Raw genomic sequence first — 20,855 nt, forward strand, 5'->3', positions numbered from 1 at the left:
GGACAGGAGTTACAAGTGGTTGGGGGCTGCCATCTGGGTGTTAGGAATCAAACTCAGGTCCTTTATAACAGTAGCCGAGTGCCGGGCGTGGTGGCGCACGCCTTTAATCCCAGCACTCGAGAGGCAGAGGCGGGTGGATCGTTGTGAGTTCGAGGCCAGCCTGGTCTACAAAGTGAGTCCAGGACAGCCCAGGCTAACACAGAGAGACCCTGTCTCGAAAAACAAACAAACAAACAAACAAACAGTAGCCGATGCTTTGCCCTATCGAACCATACATCTAGCCCCGCCCCAACCCCCAGGGAATTTTTTGTTTTGTTTTGTTTTTTGTTTTTCGAGACAGGGTTTCTCTGTGTAGCCTTGGCTGTCCTGGACTCGCTTTGTAGACCAGGCTGGCCTCGAACTCACAGCGATCCGCCTGCCTCTGCCTCCCGAGTGCTGGGATTAAAGTCGTGCGCCACCAACGCCCGGCTCCCCCCAGGGAATTTTTATTTAGCGGTTTATTTTATTCTGTTCACAGGGTCTCACTGTGTAGTCCCGGCTGATCTGGGTGGGACTCACACTGTAGATCAGAGTGGCCTCAAGCTCACAGAGATCCACGGGCTGCCTCCCCAGTGCCGGGATTAAAAGCGAGATGTCCACCTCGAGCCAAGGCAATTTAGGTGAAGCCCCAACATTCGTTAGAATCTGCTCCCACTCTTCCTCCTCATCCCCTGCCTCCTGCTCCTTCAGCCTGAGATGGTTCCCATAATGTACAGCCAAAAATGTTCTGACTGAGTTTATGCCAAAGGCACCAAACGGCCTATGAGTTGTGCAAGCTAAGAGCGACTGGGGAAAAAAATATCCTAAGGGCTAATGGTGACATTCTTCTTTGGAAAAGAACTATTTTCGTCTAAAATACAGACTGTGGGGCATAAATTGAGAATCGAGGGCAGAACAAAAAGAGTTGAGTTGCTTTGCTAAAGGCAGAGAAATTTAGTTGGATTTCATTTTGGCGGGGGGTGGGGGTAGGGGTGGGGGTGGGGGTTGCATTTGGCTTCCTGAGAGGAAATTTTAGTTTACCTCCAATTTGACTTTATTTTGAAGTGGTGTCCTTGTACAGTACCCCAAGTTTGGATCATATCTCTGATTATTTCCTGAAGGCCCCAAAAAAACTGATTATTTAGCCAGGAAGTGGTGGCATACTCCTTTAATCCCAGCACTCGGGAGGCAGAAGCAGGCAGATCTCTGTGAGTTCGAGGCCAGCCTGGTCTACAAAGGAGTCCAGGACAGCCAGGGCTACACGGAGAAACCCTGTCTTGGGGGACAAAATTATGGTTGGGGGTCACACAACATGAGGAATGTATTAAAGGGCCTTGGCATTAAGAAAGTTGAGAACCGGGGCTGGAGAGATGGCGCAGTGGTGAAGAGCACTTGATTGTTCTTCCAGAGGTCTTGAGTTCAATTCCCAGCAACCACATGGTGGCTCACAACCATCTGCAATGGGATCTGATTGCCCCTTCTGGTGTGCATGAAGACAGATCACTCATATATAAAATGCATGAATAAATAAATCTTTAAAAAAAAAAAAAACCAGGCCGGGCGTGGTGGCGCACGCCTTTAATCCCAGCACTCGGGAGGCAGAGGCGGGCGGATCGCTGTGAGTTCGAGGCCAGCCTGGTCTACAAAGAGGGTCTAGGACAGCCCAGGCTAACACAGAGAGACACTGTCTCGAAAAACCAAAAAAACAAAAACAAAAACAAAAACAAAAAAAACCAAAGTTGAGAACCACTGATTAAAAGCACTCTGCACCAAAACCCAGCATCACACAGATGCAGTAAAGCTTGCATTTTGGTTTCTCAGTTTTATACTTATGTATTATTTTATGTGTGTAAGTGACTTGCCGGCATGTATGTCCATATGTACTATTTCTGTGCCAGGTGTCTAAGGTCAGGAGAAGGCAGAGTATCCCTTGGGACAGAAGTTACACAGTGCTGTGAGCCTGCATGCTGGGAATTGAACCTGGGTCTCTGGATAAGTGACAAGTGCCCTTAAGCACTGCTGAGCCAATTCCCCAGCCTCTTGCTTTTAAAATTTGGAATCAAACTTCTCTGCAGAGAGATTGAAGAAGCAGTTTCAATTTCTGCCAGTAAATAAAAAGCTTGGCCTTAAATCTTTGACAAATAAATGAAATTTAGTCTGTAATTTGATGATCCTGGTGACTTGAAACATTTGTTCTGTGTATTTAGAGACCATATCTAGGTCTTTGTGGTTTTTTGTTTTGTTTTGCTTTGTGGTTGTTTTTGTTTTCCTGGGATGGAGTTTCTCTGTGTAGCCCTGGCTGTCCTGGAACTCTGCTCTGTAGACTAGACTGGCCTCAAACTGAGAGAGATCCACCTGCCTCTGGCCCCCCAGACCCCAGTGCTGAGATTGAAGGCATGCACCACCATGGCTGGTTGAGGTCCTCATTTGAAAAAATCTGTGTGTAGGCCAAGCATAGTGATACATTTTTAATCCCATTGCTTGGGAGGCAGAGGCAGGCATATCTCTGTGAGTCTGAGGCTAGTCTGGTCTTCATAGTAAGTTCTAGGACAACCAGACATGTATATTGAGACCCTGCCTCAAAAAAGAAAAAAAAAAAAAAACAGTTGCCATCTTGGCTTGGGGATGTAGCTCAATGGTAGAATGCTTGCCTAGCTTGGCTAAAACACCAGGTTCAATCTACAGCAGCCCCAAAACTTGAACATGGTGGTATAAATCTTGTATCAGACCACGGATGAGGCAGAGAGACAGGAGAACCAGTTCAAGGTCATCTCTATCATATAGCCACTTTAAGGCTAAGTAAGGCCTTGAACTGCCTTCTCACTAGGTGTGCTAGGTATGCTGAGGCATTCCTGTAATCTCAACCCCGGAGGCTGAAGCATCCAGGAGGGCCTGGTCTTGATGGAAGAACAAAAAATTGCTTTCCCAGTCTCTGCCTTGTCATTTTCCCAGTAAATAACCCCGCCCCTCACCACCACCACTGTTCTTTCTTTCCCACCTTCTCAACTTCCATCTCGCAAGAACTTGTCTGGTTTTTAAGACTGAAAGTTTCATCTCCTGGAAATGTCCTCAGTCCGTGGCAGCCTGGGACCAGATGTCTTCTCATGATGCTCTGGTCCTTCCTTTATCCACCACAGCTGTGCTGCTCTGGGTCAGCTCTGGGCCACAGAGGCTTTGGAGAAGCCTCAATGAATAGGACTGACCATCCCTCACTCCACGTTGGTTCCCCAGGAGTGACGGCTTGATGAATTTTCCAACTAAAGCATTAATGTGCCCCAGGTACAGCAGGTGCAGTGGATTGAATCTGAACTATTTCCCACAAACACACGTATTTGAATACGCGATCCACTGCTGGTTCCTTGTTTTGGGAAGTTGCAGAGCCTTTTTGACACGTGGCAGCTAACAGAACTGAGTTACTAGGGTGGACCATAACGGAGATGTTCTTTTTTTATTTTTATTTTTTTAATTTTTTAATTTTTTTATTTTTTGGTTTTTTAAGACTAGGATTCTCTGTGTAATAGCCCTGGCTGTCCTGGAACTCCCTTTGTAGACCAGGCTGACCTCGAATTCCTGAAGAGCTGAAGAGCTGAAGATCCGCCTGCCTCTGCCTTCTGAGTGCTGGGATTAAAGGTGTGTGCTTAAACCTTTAAACTAACCCTTAGTTCTTTTGTTTTGTTTTTTGTTTTTTTTTGTTGTTTTGTTTTGTTTTGTTGTTGTTTTTGTTTTTGTTTTTAGTTTTTTGAGACAGGGTTTCTCTGTGTAGCCTTGGCTGTCCTGGACTCGCTTTGTAGACCAGGCTGGCCTCGAACTCACAGCGACCTACCTGCCTCTGCCTCCCGAGTGCTGGGATTAAAGGTGTGCACCACCAGGCCCCGGTTTAACCCTTAGTTCTTACCTGAGCTTTCTTCTCTCCTCATTGGCCAAGAGGAGACATTAAATTGTTTCTGTCAGGGATTTTGTCTGAGTAACAAAAGAACTGATAAAGCTCCAGTTTGAGACACAAGAGTGCTTCCCTGCTGATACCTCAAAGACTCTAAGTGTCAGAAAGGGCAAAACAACCATAAAAAGGACCAAGAATCAGCCTGCCAGGGCTGGAGAGATGGCTCAGTGGTTAAGAGCACTGGCTGCTCTTCCAGAGATCCTGAGTTCAATTCCTAGCAACCACATGGTGGCTCATAACCATCTATAATGAGATCTGTGCTCTTTTCTGGTGTGAGGCATACACGTAGGCAGAGCACTCTATATGTACTAAATCTTTTAAAAAAAAAATCAGCTTGCCCATGGGTTCGGCCTCAAAACAGCTATAGGCATTTCTCTAGAACCCAAGAAAGATGGGCTGGGCCTCCAGCTGTCTTTCCCCTTACATTCGTGCCTTTCAGGTCCCCAGTCTTCAAAACACACATTTGAGAAACGTTCCTGTAATGGCTTTATGCATATATTTATTGACTCGGGTTTATGTCCCCCCAAATTTGGGAAGGGGTCCCCTCCCTGGCATATCCTTCAGAGACCTGCAGCTCAGAGTGAGTGCTTTTGTGTTCAAATAAATGTTCACAAATGCCCAGAGAAAAGCAGCCAAGGACACAGGGAGCTGAAAACTCCTTTAGGCCACACTTTTTTTTTATTTTAATCAAGAGACTGCTGGGAAGATGATTAGCTCATACAAGGCGAGAACAAAGTCCTGGCTCCCATTCCCCTTGCTGCACTGAACTGGGCACAGTGGGAGCTAAGAGGGAGAAGATGGAGGGAGGAGGGAGGGATGGATGGAGCAGCGCCTGCCGCAGCCTCTGGGCTACTGGGAAGTTCTAAATGAAAAGCCTGCCAGATCTTTAAGGAGAACTCCACCGCCAGCAGGCTCTGATTGCTCATTGTGTTTGGTTATAATTAGCAGCATTTTCTGCGATGGCAGATCAGGCAGTGAGCAGGAGCAGGGCTAGGGAAAGGCTGCCACCCTCACAGCCACCAGGCCCCAGCCCTGAGCTATAAAACCTGGGCTCCTCTACTTCAGGCCCTGCCTACCTAGCATCCTCAGGCAGGATCCTGGGGCTGGCCAATCATGACCACTGATTCTGGGCCAGCCCCAAGCCCCTTTCATATGGCAAAGGAGAGCTGTCTGCTTCTGACTTAAGAAGGGTTTGGGAATTCAGACAGTGGTAGTGAATGCCTTTAGTCCTAGACATCTGCCCCAGTCACAGGCAGAAGTCTGTGAGTTCAAGGCCAGCCTGGTCTACAGAATGAGTTCCAGAATAGCCAGGGCTACACAGAAAAAAGTAAAAGAAACGGAGGAAGAGGAAGAAGCAGAAGACAGGAAGAAGGAAAAGGAGGAGGACGTGGGCTGAAAATGGGCACCCCGGTTCCAGGCCAAGTTTTATCTGCAACATAGGAGCAAAGTGACGTGGGCAAGAGAACCTCAGCTTCCTCAGCTATAAAATCGGGACAGTAAACACAGTACTGCTTCTCTAGTGGGTATGGTGAGACTAACTAATTTAAGACACCGTGGAGGAGCAGGGCTGCCTGTGCAGACAGCTGTGTGAGGAGACGGGAGGGGCCCTGAGCCTGCACACACACACAGACCCCTTGCTTCTCCTTTCTGTACTGTCTCACTGGCCCAGGCTCCTCTCCCAAGGGTAATCTGTAGCCTGCTCTTCTTTTTTTCCTCCCCTGTGGCATTAGTTCTTTAACAGATAGATAACTTTTTATTTTTTTACATGTATTTATTTATGGGGGCACAAACATTCCACAGTACTTAAGTATGGAGACAACGTATGGGAGCTTATTTTTTATTTTTTATTGGCGCACAAACGTTTATTGAGGGAGGGGGCGTCAGTCCTTCTCTGCCATTGCCTTCCTCGTGGCTGCCAGCACGTCGCTAAGCTCCTCCCACTTCCTCTTGGCCCAGATGTGCGTGCCCACCCACTTCTTGATGAACTTGAGCAAGCACTTGTCCTTGGACACCTTGAGCAGCTTCATGGCGCGCTGCTCATAGGGCGCGAAGCCGCACACCTCCCTGATCATGTCCCGCACGAACTTGGTGTGCTTGGTGAGGTGCCCGCGGCACCGGCTGAGCCTCAGCTTGCTGCCTGATGTTCTTGTCACCTTGTGGCCCTTGTTGAGGCCCACGGCCATGGGGTAGCGCAGGGCCATGGCTGCCGCTCTCCAATGGCGGCTGCGACAGGAGGAAGCGGGAGTTTTTTGTTTTAAACACAAAATCCCAGTTGCTCGATTTTACTAATAAGAGCCAGATGCTGGGGAGAAAGCTTACTAACTCAGAGAGGCAGAGAAAGCATGCAGCTGACCTCTCCCCTCAGCAGACATGCCAGGAAGAAAAAGCCCCTTCTCCATGCTGTCTTAATACCTCAGCTCAATGTCCCACCTTTCTCTTTGAAGATTTATTTATTTTATTTATTATGTATACAGTGCTCTGCCTGCTTGTACCCCTGCAGGCCAGAAGAAGGCATCAGATCACATTGTAGATGGTTGTGAGCCACCATGTGGTGGCTAGGAATTGAACTCAGGACCTTCAGAAGAGCAGTCTTTTTTTTTTTTTTTTTTAGTTTTTCAAGACAGGGTTTCTCTGTGTAACCTTGGCTGTCCTGGACTCACTTTGTAGACCAGGCTGGCCTCGAACTCACAGTGATCCACCTGCCTCTGCCTCCCGAGTGCTGGGATTAAAGGCGTGCGCCACCACCGCCCGGCTCAGAAGGGCAGTCTTAACCACTCTTAACCACTGAGCCATCTCTCCAGCCCCTACCTTTCTCTTTGATCCCTGTCAGCTGGTTGTTTGTTCTGCCTCTTGCCCTAGGGTCAACTTTATTTAATTCTGTTTACATAAAGCTCTTGGAGTAAAAGTGTGTGCTAGGGCTGAGCCACACCACTCGTACTTGTTTACAGTAAACAGGAAGCTCTAGGGTCAAAGGCTGAACCATACTACAATTAAGACAGATTTTTCAAATCCACAATTTCAAGGTTCACAATGGGATCAAATATCCTGCAATAGCAATCGGTTCGCTCACCACATGGGTCCTAGGGATTGAACTCAGGTCGTCAGTCTTGGTTAGCACCTTTGTTCACTGAGCCATCTAGTGGGTCTCATGCCTTAATTTATTTCAGCTTCTATGTGGCTATGACTTGTCCCAGCTTGAGAATGGTCTCAAGCACTTTAAACTGTGGCCTTTGAAATAAAGCTTATGGTACATAGCGATAGAGGACCCATATATATATAAGCAAATAGAAAACAAGGTTTTGTTTTCAAGACAGGGTTTCTCTGTCTAACCTTGGCTGTCCTGGACTCACTCTGTAGACCAGGCTGTCCTTGAACTCACAAAGATCTGCTCCTGAGTGCTGGGATTAAAGGCGTGCGCCACTATGCCCAGCCCTAGAAAACAAGTTTAATGAAATACGTATCTAAATGATGCCAGGCATGGTGCTGATACACGCTTTGATCCCAGCCCTTGGGAAGCAGAGACAGGTGGATCTCTGTGAGTTAGAGGCCAGCCTGGTCTACAGAGTGATTTCCAGGAAGCGAAGGAAAGAGATACTTATCCAAACCAAATGCAATGCATCCATGTGTATAAAGCATATAATAGTTTATATGTGGCATATTATTACCCTATTCTAGTTCAATTGCATATAAAATAGCCTTGAAGTTTTGCCAAAGTTCAGGACACACATCTGATTTTATGACCCAACAGTGGATTGAGAGCAGTGTAACCAAAGCACCCCACAAGAAGAGGCCGGTTACCTCTTACATCATAGAGTAAGACCATTCAAGTGAGGAAGTGGTGGCGCACACACCTTTAACCCCAGCACTTGGATGGCAGAGGTAGGCAGAACTCTAAATTCAAGGCCAGTCTAGTCTGCAGAATGCGTTCCAGGGCAGCCAGGACTACACAGAGAAACCTTGTCTTAAAAAACAAAACAAAACAAAACAGACTGTTCGCCACCAAAAGCACCTTTACTCAGTTTGTTATTGTGAGAATTATAAAAAGCTGGAAGCTCTCTCTAAAGCCACTGAGCCTTAATGGTAGAGGTCTGAGCCTGTTCAGGACAGGTGAGTTTTTGTATATTTTTGGGAGCTTCAGAATCGGACTGTTCCCAGAAAATCAGAGGGCACCCTTCCCTTGTCTCCAATCTGCAAGCTAAAACTTCTTAGGTGGGGTTCCTGCAAATCTTCCAAATGCCACAATTCCAAAGTGCCAGGGAAGGTCAAGATTTATGTAGTCTCAGCCAGACAGGAAATGCTCTAAGCTGGGATTGTATTTATGGTTTTTTCCACAACAAAATCGGGGCATGTGGCCTCATAAGTACTTCAGAGGACAATAGGCTATAATAGTTTAAAACTGAAACTGTCCTGGAAAGTTCCCAACTTGGAATGACATGGTTACAGTGGAAGTAGAGACTTCGATGCCAAGAAAGTCAGAAGGAAGGGGAAACCCTCTCCCCTATGCACCCGGGCTCTGCCCTCTGGTTTGGGGGGAAGGTTTGGGGTTTCTCTAACTCCTTAATATATTAGAATCTTCTAAGCTCCTTGAAGGTGTTTCACCACTAAATACTTCAGTGGCTTTAAGTACTTTAGAAGAGAGCTGGGTGTGGTGGCGCACACCTTTAATCCCAGCACTCGGGAGGCAGAGGCAGGCAGATCGCTGTGAGTTCGAGGCCAGCCTGGTCTACAAAGCGAGTCCAGGACAGCCAAGGCTAACACAGAGAGACTCTGTCTCGAAAAAAAAAAAAAAAAAAAGAAGTACTTTAGAAGAACTGGACCCTGACAGGAATGAGAAGTGGAGGCTGAGGAGAAATGGGAGCCCTCGGAAGTGTTTCCTGACGCTTCTCACATCTGCTTGGGCTGGCAGAGCCTTCCTCCCTGGCCTGGGTCCACTCCTACCTCACCACACACACACACACACACACACACACACACACACACACACACACACACACACACCACCGCCCTAGTGTGCTCAGCCGACACTGCCATCAGCAGTGACTACAGCTAAAGGTGGCTACTGCTGCAGAATGAAGAGAGACTGGACTAGGCTGACATTTCACAACGGGCGCTCTTCTTCCTGAATCAGATGCTTGAACAGGAAAGTAGCTCTCTGAAAGGATCTATGAACATCCCCCCCCTCCCCGCCCCCCGCCTTCTCTCTCTCACAATTTCTCCTCCTTTCAGGATGGATTAGTTTTCTCATACTATGACCAAACACCCAAGGCTATATACTTTAGAAAGAAAAGGGATTCTGTAGATGCAAGGTTGTGGGTGTTAGCTTAAGCTTGGCTCCAGTGAAGGTCTCATGGCAGATGACAGATGGCATAGTAGTGTGTGTGTGTGTGAGAGAGAGAGAGGGGGGGGGGGAACAAGTTAGATAGGGATGGACGTGCTAATGCACACCTTTAATCCCAGCACTTGGGAGGCAGAGGCAGGTGGACCACTGTGAGTTAGAAGCCAGCCTGGTCTACAACGTTGGTCCAGAACAGCCAAGGTGGCACAGAAAGACCCTGTCTCAAAAACAAACAAACAAACAACAAAAAAAAGAAAGAAAGAAAAAGAAAAACAAAACCAAGCTACATAGGAAGCCAGAGAGAACCTGGGGGCCCAGAACAATTTGCTAGGCTTCTCCTCTTTAAAGGTCCTACTTCCTCTCAAGGTCACTCTGGGACCAAGCTCTGAACATACGAATCTCCGTAGGGTGAAACCACACCCAAACCACAGCACATGCATTTCCTTCATCTCCTGCTGCGTACCTGGCCAATGAGAATGGTCATTTCCAGACCTGCGCCTTCTGTGGTCTCGAGAGCGTGGAGTGGACAGGTGTACCCCTCCAGGGAGAAATCTAGAGGAAGCACTCTGGGAGCCCAAGGAGATGGAGCGAGGCAGATGGACGGACCTCACAGGCCTCTTTTTTTTTTTTTAGTTTTTCGAGACAGGGTCTCTCTGTGTTAGCCTTGGCTGTCCTGGACTCACTTTGTAGACCAGGCTGGCCTCGAACTCACAGCGATCCGCCCACCTCTGCCTCCCGAGTGCTGGGATTAAAGGCGTGCGCCACCATGCCCGGCCACAGGCCTCTTTTAATCCCATTGCTCACCACTAGGCCTAGCCTAGCTCATGGGCTCAACATGGTGGCCCCTAACCTCAAAGCCAATAAATAAACTCCGAGTTCCTTTAGTCATTTGCATGATTACCTTGCTCCAAGCTCCAGCCCCACTCATCCTTGGCCTTGCACCTTCTGGAAACAGTGCCTTTAATTAAAACCCCCTGACGACTGTTGCTTTCTGCCATCTGCCTCCTTTGCCCACTTGTTTCCTATGTCTCGGCTTCTGGGAATCTAATTGTCACTAAATTACAGGGTAATACTAATAGGAGGGTGAGAGCCCAGTTAATGGCGCACTTTCCCACTAAGCAACAATTGTGGTAATCACCAAGCTTAAGGCTCCCGTGCACTAACTCAAGGTTGCTGGGGATTCCTAGCCTACGCTTTCTCCCCTTTCTCCCTACCCGTCTGAGCGACTGAATACAGCTCATGAGGAGAAATGAAAACCCAGAGGCAGTCAGATGTAAAGAGACTCACAATTGAGAGAACATGGGAAAAAGCAAAAAAAAAAAAAAAAAAATCTCAGGGATAGAAATTTGAGTCACAACAAAAGCAGAAAGAAGCAAAAGGAATTGGGTTCAATGTTTGAAAAAATAAACAAATCTTGGGAAAAGAACCTACATAGTCACATAAAGGGTTAAAGGCATTTGGGCTCCATTCGAGGCTAGAGTAGGGCTGGCTTCTCTTATTTCAGCCTCTACCAGATGGAGGCTTGTGAGAGATAAACACCCCCAAGCTCTCCAACAGCAAGGCAATCCTATCTGTGAACCTGCGTTCACACCAGGAGCAGAACCACATGAGTTCTTGACTACAGGGTAACACAGGCTGAAGACAGACTAATCAAGATCTAGCTACCAGCGTGCCTATGCCTGACACGTGCTGCCTACCTTGCAGGAAGCCTTCCATAAAATCTCCGCTGGGAAGATGACATCGTTTACATGGTACACATGTGGAAGGCAAGGCTTAGGGGGGACTAAGTGATATTTTCAGGTTCTGCATGGCCCAAGTTTTCCAAACCTGTTTATCATCCAGCTCTTCCTTTGGAAAATTCCCAGCAAAGTCTAAATATACAAGAAGATAGCCCTTGCTACCCTCCACCTTTTCGAACCATCCCCTAGGGATGCCAGGAAAGGGGACTTGCTCCCTCCCCTCCACCAGGGTTAGGGTACTATCCAGGGATGGTCCAAGGCTTTTGGATCTTGAGTGAAACACTTTCACTTTGTTTGTTTGTTTGGTCTCCCTCCCTCCCTCTCCCCACCCAGGGTTTCTCTGTATAGCTCTGGCTATCCTGGGACTTACTCTGTAGACAAGGCTGGCCTTGCACTCAGAGATCCCCCTACCTCTTCTGGGATTAAAGGCCTGTGCCAGGACTGACAGAGCAACCCTGTCTAGGAAAAAAACCCAACCAACCAAATATAAATAGAACCCCACAGACATGAGACAACACTTTTACAGTGTTATGCCATACAATGCTTCACTGGTCTTCTCTGGTCTTCCTAGAGAGAAACTTGCCAGAGAACTTCTCCTCGTGGTACTCCAGCTGATTCTGGCTGCTTCCACTGACTCATGCAGATTCAGCAGAGCCTTGCTGTTTCTGCTGGATCCTGCTGCTGCTACTGATTTGTGTTACTGTTTGGCGTTTGCTATTGGACTGGACTGCTGGGATCCCGACAATGAAGAGTGGAATCCCCCAAGGAACTACTTCTAAACATGTCCACAACCCCCTTTTCCTATTAACTATCTTTCTCCCCTACCTTTGGTTGGTGGCTTGGAAGGGAGGTTGAAGCATTTAAGAACCCTTAGATAAAGTAGGTTTTGAAAAATCTAAGCCTACACAGAGTCACATGTACTTCACCCTGGTCTCCATTAGAGGATGGTGTAGAACTTTTTTTTTTTTCCTGAGACAGGTCTCACTGTGTAGCACTCCGTATGTAGACCGTGTTGGCCTAGAACGTACAGAGATCTGCCTACTTCTGCCTCCCAAGTGCTGGGTTTAAAAATCATGTTCTACCATACCTAGACTGATGAGGGGTTTTGTTTGTTTGTTTTGAGGGGGGAGGGTGTTGAGACGGTTTCTCTGTGTAGCCTTAGCTGTCCTGGACTCACGTTGTAGACCAGGCTGGCCTCGAACTCACAGTGATCTGCCCAGCTGGCTCTGCCTTACAGGGTTAGTCCATAACTGGCTGGTTTTATTTCTATGGCCTGAGATAAGGCTGGGTATCATTGTGGGGACGAGTGGTACCCAACTCACCTCATGGCACATGAGAGAAACATGAGAGAAAGAGGAAAAGATAGGGAACAACGCATTTTCCCAGCATGCACCCAATGGCTTAGTTCCTCCAACTAGGCACCTGTTTTCCACTACCTCCCAGTAATAACATCACATTTTGAACCCATCAAAGATCTAATGCACTGAGTAGGTCAGCACCCTTGTGATCCAACCACTTCCCAAGAGCCCATCAGTGACTGTGGGACATGTTAACTGTGCAACAAGGCAAACTGGCCTGGAGCTAGTGTGGTCAAGATGTGTCCAAACCCTGAAGATCTCCATCTCCAGAGTAAGGATTGCTCCCTCCTTGTTCTGTGCCTGGATGCCCTGGTGCACATAGTCTGGCAACCTCCACCCTTGCAATTCTCAAGGTAGTCATGTATTCTAGCACCTGGAATTCCTTTCTGTGTAAATGAAACATTCCCAGCACCTGAGCCCAGCCAATGACGTTCTCTCACCTAAACTCCCCTACCCACTTCCCCAAGGTCTATATAGTCCTTATTTGCCCCAACAAAGAGAGTGGTGTCATTGGAAGAGCTGTGTCACTAAAAGGGCTGTATCACTGAAAGAGCTTTATAGGAGATGGCACTCCCTGCAACCCCCCAGCACTCACTGCTGAGTGGGGATACTGCAGACACACCAGCTTCACTCCTTTGAGTCCAGTACAGTATGCACTGGTGCCCTGGATGTCCTGAAGGGAAGAAGTGCACCCCAGGCTCCAGAGCAACAAGTGACCAAGCTCCCAGTACATAAGCCTATTTGGGGGGGGGGGGGAACATCTAATATTCAAACTATATGGATTAAGGATGTACCCAGTTGGCAAAGTGTTTGCCTGCTATGCACAAAGCCTTGCTTTCCATCCTCAGCACCACATAAACCACGCATGATGATGCGCACCTGTAATCCCAGCACTTGTGAGGTGGAAGCAGGAGGACCAAGAGCTCAAGAGTTCCAGATCGTACTCAACCACACAGTGAGCTGCTTTATTTATTTGTATTCTTCCATCTTTTTTACTTAATTTACTCATATTACATCTCAATTGTTATCCCATCCCTTGTATCCTCCCATTCCTCCCTCCCTTCCATTTTCCCCTTACTCCCCTCCCCTATGACTGTGACTGAGGAGGACTTTCTCCCCCTTTATATGCTCATAGGGTATCAAGTCTCCTCTTGGTAGTGAGCTGCTTAAAAAAAAAAAAAAAAGCATTTCCAAGCCCTAACATCTGTCATGACTGCAGGTCTTACCCAAGACAGCAACTTGGAGGGACAACAAGATCTAAGCCAACAGAAGTTCAAGACAGGGCCAGATTCTTAGGGCTGAGTGAGTAAGAAATGCACCCAAGGATGGTGTTTGCCTAACTGAGGTCCCAGCAGTTAGAGAACATAAAGCACCACAGAAGTGTCAGCAACAAACACCTGCCAAGTGCAGGAGACACCAGTGCCAGATCCCCATGCCAGGAACAAGGAAGTGGAAAGTTACCTGCGTCTGAACCACTGCAGCACTGCAAGGATCCAAAACCACAGCATAAAGAGTAGGAAAGGGGAGCTGGATGGCGGTGGCACACGCCTTTAATCCCAGCACTCTGGAGGCAGAGGCAGGCGGATCACTGTGAGTTCGAGGCCAGCCTGATCTGCAAAGTGAGCCCAGGACAGCCAAGGCTATACAGACAAACCCTGTCTTGAAAAACCAAATAAATAGCCGGGCGTAGTGGCGCACGCCTGTAATTCCAGCACTCAGGAGGCAGAGGCAGGCGGATCGTTGAGTTCGAGGCCAGCCTGGTCTACAAAGTGACTCTAGGACAGCCAAGGCTAACACAGAGAGACCTTGTCTCGAAAAACCAATAAATAAATAAATAAATAAATAAATAAATAAATACATCTTTAAGAAAAATTAAAAAAGAGAAGCATGGAAGGGGCCGTTGGGCTGGGCATGGTGGCACACGCCTTTAATCCCAGCACTTGGAAGGCAGAGGCAGGTGGATTGCTGTGCGTTTGAGGCCAGCCTGGACTACAAAACAAGTCTAGGACAGCCAAGGCTACACAGAGAAACCTTGTCTCGAACCCCCCCCAAAAAAAAGAAAGAAAGAAAGGGGCCATTGGAATACCCCAGGAGGTAGAAGCGCTTACTGCCAAGCAGAGTTTGGTCCTGGGTAGCTCAGTGGTGGAACACATTTACTGATCTTGCAGAGGACCTGCATTCAGTTTCCAGCATCCATCTGGTGAGTCACAACCACCTTTAACTCCAATTCCAGGGGATCCGGTGCCCTCTTCTGGCCTCTTGCACACATGTGGTGCATATAAGCTCACACGGGCACACACTCACATCAAAATTATATACATGTGTAGAGTGTTTTTACCTTCATGTATGTTTGTGCACTCAATATGAGCCTGGTGCCACTAGATGTTAGAAGAAGGCATCAGATCCCCTGGAGCTGGAATTGCTCATAGTTGTAAGCTGCCATGAGGTGCTGGGAAAAGAATCCAGGTCCTTTGGATTAGTAGCAGCCAGTGCTACTAATTGCTGAGTCATCACTCCACCACCATAAATTTTTTTAAATAGGAGTTTAATTTTGGGGGCAAAAGTGATGGCTCAGTGGTTGAGAGAACTATCTGCTCTTCTGGAGGACCAGGTCAATTCCCAGCAGCCATCTATTACAGGTGGCTTACAACTGCCGTGACGCCAACTTCAGGGAGTCTAACTCCTTTGTGGGCACCTGCAATCATGTGCACGTACCTATATGCAGACATACACACAACTAAAAGGACAGAAATACTTTTCAGTGTCGTTTTTTTTCTAGATACGTTGTCTGAGCTGGAGGCACAGGAGGAACCTTAATTTTATGTTATCTTTGGAATCTTCATTATCATACATTTTAAGCACTAAGTTGAGACTGTATTTAGACCTAAAGGAACTAAGAAAGAACAGAATTTCAGAGTTGCATTTGGATGAGGAGAATGACATTGTTTGACCAGTTAGTTTAGTAAATGACTTGTACCAGGCAAGGATGTGGCTCAGCAGGTGGAATGCTTGCCTAGCACATGCAAAGCCCTAGGTTTGATGCTAGCAATGAATAATCATGAACCTAACAGCAAATGCCTATAATCCCAGCACTCAGGAGGTGGAAACAGGAGGATCAGAAGTTCAAGGTCATCCTAAGTTACACATTGATTTAGAAGCCAGCCTGTACTACATAAGATTCTGTTAAAAAAAAAAAAAGAAAAGAAAAGAAAAGAAAAAGTTATGGGGCTGGACATGTAGCAGTGGTTAAGAGCTTGGCTGAAGTCGGGCGTGGTGGCACACGCCTTTAATCCCAGCACTCGGGAGGCAGAGGCAGGCGGATCGCTGTGAGTTCGAGGCCAGCCTGGTCTACAAAAGTGAGTCCAGGACAGCCTAGGATACATAGAGAAAGCCTGTCTCGAAAAACAAAAACAAAAACAAACAAACAAAAAAAGAGCTTGGCTGCTTCTCTAGAGGACAAAGTTTGATTCCCAGAACCCACACGGCACCTAACAACCATCAGTAACTCAGTTCTAGAGGATTTAAGAGATGCCCTCTTTGCACTCAGGAGGCAGACGCAGGTGGATCACTGTGAGTTCGAGGCCAGCCTGGTCTACAAAGGGAGTCCAGGACAGCCAGGGATACACAGAGAAACCCTGTCGCAACAAACCAAAAAACCAAAACAAGACCAAAAAACAAAACAAAACAAAACAAAAAAAAAACCCAAAAACAAAAGAGATGCCCTCTTCTGACTTCCAAGGGCACCAGACCACACAAAGTACACATATAAAAACACAGGCAAAACAGTAATACACATTTAAAAAAATCTACAAAATTTGTTAGAGTGTGAATGATTCCCACAAACAAAAATAAAATTGTATGTCCCTGGTGAGGTAATAACTCTGTGCTATAAACGTGTTTAAAATATTACTCTAGCCGGGCATGGTAGCTTACGTCTATAATCCTAGCACTCGGGAGGCAGAGGCAGGCGGATCACTGTGAGTTTGAGGCCCGCCTGGTCTACAAAATGAATCTAGGCCAGTCAAGGGTACACACAGAAACCCTGTCTCAAAACAAACAAACAAACAAAAAACAAATTTACTCCAAAATGATAAAGATTAACAAGTCTGTAGATAAGAACAATTATAGTATCAATTATGCATAGAAGTATTTTTTAAAAAGAAAGTAATGCGATCGGCCTGAATTTTTATACTGGTGCAGCTGTGCCAGCCTCAATGACAAAGGCCTGACCTTGGGTAATCTTCCCTCAGGCCTGCTCTTTTGTCACAGCCTGCAGCTGGTGAAAACATCACCAGGCAGTTCTGAGGGTGTGTAGGGCTGGAGATTGCCAGCTTGCCTTGCAGTGGAAAAATGGAGAATGGTGCAGCTGAGCCTTTTTATAAAAGTAGCCATGAGCACAGTTCCTGTTCCATGTGTCCAGATGGGAGGAATTCAAACCCCGGGCTGGGTGGGAGGGGGTGCCACTGGCTTCTTGGTTCATAATGTACTGTCAACAGGCCTCTTTGTACTTACGACTGCTTGAGTAAGTAGATGCTCTTCAGCTGAAGTGTGCAGGTGGGCAAGGGAGGATGGAAATAGACTGTGGAAATTACTCAAGGTAGTTTGGAGGTCAGGCTTTTGGAAAGCTGCCCAGTGTCTTCATCCGACATGTCCCAGAAAACATGAATTCAACTGAGCACCAGGCGGAGACCTACCATGCCACCTTTCCCCTTTCTGCTCCTATACACACATGCGTATCAATGCAGCACTGGGAAACAAAATATTAAAAAGGCAAGAGTGTTTGAGTTTACCAGGCCAGCCTGATCTACAAAGTGAGTTCCAGGACAGCCAAAGCTGTTACACAGAGAAATCCTGTCTCTAAAAAGACAAAACAAGCTGGCACACTTCCTCACACTGCAGCTGTGGCACCACTGCCTGCCTCAGAACAACCCTCTTCAGATGCAGTCTGCATGCCACCACCAGACTGATGCCCCTCATCTCTGCCTTAACTTCCCCCTTGCCTCAAGGGTAAGCCTTCCTTAAAACAACCTCTAACCCCTAGCCCTAGAAGGGTCACCTGCCTTTCCTCCTCTGAGGCTTCCCTTGCACACAGCCCTTCTTATATAGCCATGCTGCTGTATTTATGAACCCCCAAATACACACACACTGCAATGCCACATGGGACCAAGTAGCCAACAGAGGGGTCAAACAGTGACCTGTAGCCAATTGGCTCAGACCTGAGACCTTCAGCAGGAGGCAGCTTCTGCCCCAGGGGATCTGACACCCCTTTTTAGCCTCCCTGAGCACATGCATACACATGTGCCCTCACATTTACAGACACATAAGTAAAATAAAAATAATTTAAAAACACATTTGAGAAAAGATTTATTTATTATTATGTATATAGTGCTCTGTCTGCACGTACATCTGCAGGCCAGAAGAGAGCATCAGATCACATTATAGATGGTTGTGAGCCACCATGTGGTTGCTGGAAATTGAACTCAGGATCTCTGGAAGAGCAGTCAGTGCTCTTAACTGCTGAGCCATCTCTCCAGTCCTTAAAAACACATTTTAAAAAGTAAAAATAGGGCCTGGAGAGATGGCTCAGAGGTTAAGAGCACTGTCTGCTCTTCCAAAGGTCCTGAGTTCAATTCTCAGCAATCACATGGTGGCTCACAACCATCTACAATGTGATCTGATGCCCTTTGCTGGTGTGCAGGTGTTCATGCAGGCAGAGCACTATATACATTTTAAAAAAAAAAGTAAAAATAAGGGCTGGAGTGATGGTATCTGTTCTTCCAGAGGTCTTGAGTTCAATTCCCAGCCACCACATGGTGGCTCATAGCATGCAGGCATACATGTGGGCAGAGCACTGTATATTTAATAAATAAATAATCTTTTTTTTTTTTAAGTAAAAATACATTATTAGGCTGGATAATCTTGAAGCATCCTTACCCTACACTTAGAAGTTCTGGGATTCTCCTGTCAACCATGTTTTTAAAGCAAAACTTTGGCTTCGGTATTTCATTTGTTCTGTTTTTGTCTATGTCTTTCTTTTTTTCTTTCCTTCCTTCCTTCCTTCCTCCCTTCCTGTTAGGTCCAGCTGCAAGTTGTGGCTCACATGCCCTACCTTCAAGCTAGGGGCGGGGCTTCCTCTCTCAAAGAGAATCTCTATATAAACCACGCCCTGCAGCAGGACCTGACATTGTGTTTTTGAGACAGGGTTTCTCAGTGTAGCATTGGCTGTCCTGGACTTGTTTTGTAGACCTCACAGCAAGCCCCCTGCCTCTGCCTCCCAAGTACTGGGATTAAAGGGCTGCGCCACCATGCCCAGGGGACCTAACACTTTCACTCTTCCTTCTTTCTTTCAAGACAGGGTTTCCCTGTATAGCCCTGGAACTCACTCTGTAGACAGGACTGGCCTTGAACTCAGTGATCCACTTGCCTTTGCCTGAGACTAAAGGCATACACTACCATGCCCAGCGAACTTTATCTTATTTTAAAACAAAACAAAACTGCATCTCTTGGGTCTGGGTGTTTGTGTTTCTGTGATAACTTCGTTTGAGGACTTGCTTCCAGTGGCTGATTTTTACAAATTCTGTTGTCTGAGCTTTGACTCACCACAAAAGGCTGAGTTCATCTAGGGCCACAAGAACAGTATCCTCAACAAGAGAATGGGCAGAGGATTAGGTACAATATTTTCAAAACCCAAAACAGACTGAAATTTCATCGCTTGGATAAGGTTGGATGGGGACTCTTACATTCCAAAAACCTTGCAAGTGATGTTAAGATTGTCTGCTTAAGCAGGGCATGGTGGCCAAGACCTGTAATGCGAGTCTGGGAGGTAGGATAGGCGGATCAGAGTTTAGGGTCCTCTGCAACTAAACAGCAAGTGTGAGTTAGCCTGGACATCGGAAGATGAATACTGTGTGCCCACCACTGGTGCGACCCTGTGTCACAAGGATCATGCCTACCCTCCCATCTAGGCCCATTTGAGAATCTCATTCAGAACGGCATAGGATTGTCAGGAAGGGTGTCAATCCTCAGAAATGCAAACTTTTGAGTTGGCCATGGCAGTGTACTTCCGGAACCCCAGCACTCAGGAGGCAAGACTGGGATCAACCCAAGAGGGTTGGAGAGACAGCTCAGCAGTTAAGAGAACTGACTGCTGTTCTGGAGGACGTAGGTTTGATGCCCAGTGTCCACAGGGCGACTCACAACCATCTGGAACTCCAGTTCTAGGGGATCTGACGCCCTCTTCTTAACTCAGAAGATACCAGGCACACACACAAGGAAAACAGACACACATCTAGACAAAAATCCATACATGTGAAATTATGTTTTTAAAATCTGAGTTCAAGAACATTTTCAGTGTAGGTAAGCTATATGAGCCCATTTCAGAAAAGACAAGGACAAGAGAAATGGCTCTGTGGGTCAAGTGTTGCCTCACAAGCCTGATGACCTAAATATCCCCCCAAACCCACACTGGACTTCTGGAAATGGTCCTGTCATCAGAGCACACATGCACCTTCTTTCTGTCTCTCATGCACACAATAACAAAAACTTTTTCCCCCAAGACAGGGTTTCTCTGTGTAATAGAGCCCTGGCTGTCCTGGACTCACTCTGTAGACCAGGCTGGCCTCGAACTCAAGATCCACCTGCCTCTGCCTCCCAAGTGCTGGGATTAAAGGTGTGCGCCACCACCACCTGGCTAAAATAAGAACTACTGATATTGTGTTGACACTTTTTTTTTTTTTTGAGACAGGATTTCTCTGCGTGTAGTGCTGGCTGTCCTGGAACTAGCTTTGTAGACCATGGCCTCGAACTTGCAGTGATCCACCTGCCTCTACCTCCTGAGTGCTGGGGACACTTGTATTTGGGGCATGGACACCTCTCCCTCTTTCTACCATCCCCTTTACTTCTGTCGGCTGTTTAGGGTCAATAGCAATCTCCATCAACAGCAAACGCAGCAAGCAGTGTCCTCTGAGCCACTGCGTTGAAACCTGTCTCTGTCCACCGGTCTCTGGTCTCTCCAACCTGCTACGGGCCCCATGCCACACCCTCTCTCTCTGTGCTGCAGGAGGCAGGCTGTTACCAGCTGGCAAAGACCCCGCCCCTCATGAGGCAAGTATGAGCTGTGCACAAACTAAAGCCCAAATTAAGATCCCACACTTGGGATTAAAACAAAAACATATTTACATAACTGAGTTTACAAAGAAACCAAATTTGCATTACAGTATTGAGTGTGCACATGACCTTCAGGGGTGGTGGTGGCACACATGCACAGAGCACAGCACACAATGAACTCAGAGGACAACCTCCCAGAGTTGGTTCTCTACTTCCAATATAGGCACTGGGGCTCTAAGTCAGGTAGTCAGGCACATACAGCAAGCACCTTTATCCTCTCTGCTATTGTAATTGTACAGAATTTTAAAAATTTAAAAATTTTATTTTATGTACATTGGTGTTTTGCCTGCATGTATGTG

General features: G+C 47.0%; 1 protein-coding gene and 2 long non-coding RNA genes across 3 annotated transcripts in view; 1 reads left to right on the plus strand and 2 right to left on the minus strand.

Annotated features, from left to right (window-relative positions):
* Positions 1–20,855, minus strand: part of LOC311579218 — a 160,342-nt gene that overhangs the window by 46,884 nt on the left and 92,603 nt on the right. The gene's annotated exons all lie outside the window — the stretch shown is intronic.
* Positions 5,839–6,561, minus strand: LOC311579215 (large ribosomal subunit protein eL36-like; the record flags this gene model as incomplete). Its single annotated transcript, XM_084749560.1, has 1 exon — positions 5,839–6,561. Exon 1 carries the CDS (start codon positions 6,157–6,159, stop codon positions 5,839–5,841), a length of 321 nt encoding a protein of 106 aa, XP_084605686.1. The 5' UTR covers positions 6,160–6,561.
* LOC311579217 lies at positions 12,476–20,492 on the plus strand. The gene is made up of 3 exons (XR_014773096.1): positions 12,476–12,743; positions 13,239–13,345; positions 20,306–20,492. It is a non-coding gene; the product is annotated as an uncharacterized lncRNA (long non-coding RNA).

This window comes from Acomys minous (genome assembly GCF_964271855.1).
Source record: "Acomys minous genome assembly, chromosome: 12".
NCBI classification, from domain to species: Eukaryota; Metazoa; Chordata; class Mammalia; order Rodentia; family Muridae; genus Acomys; species Acomys minous.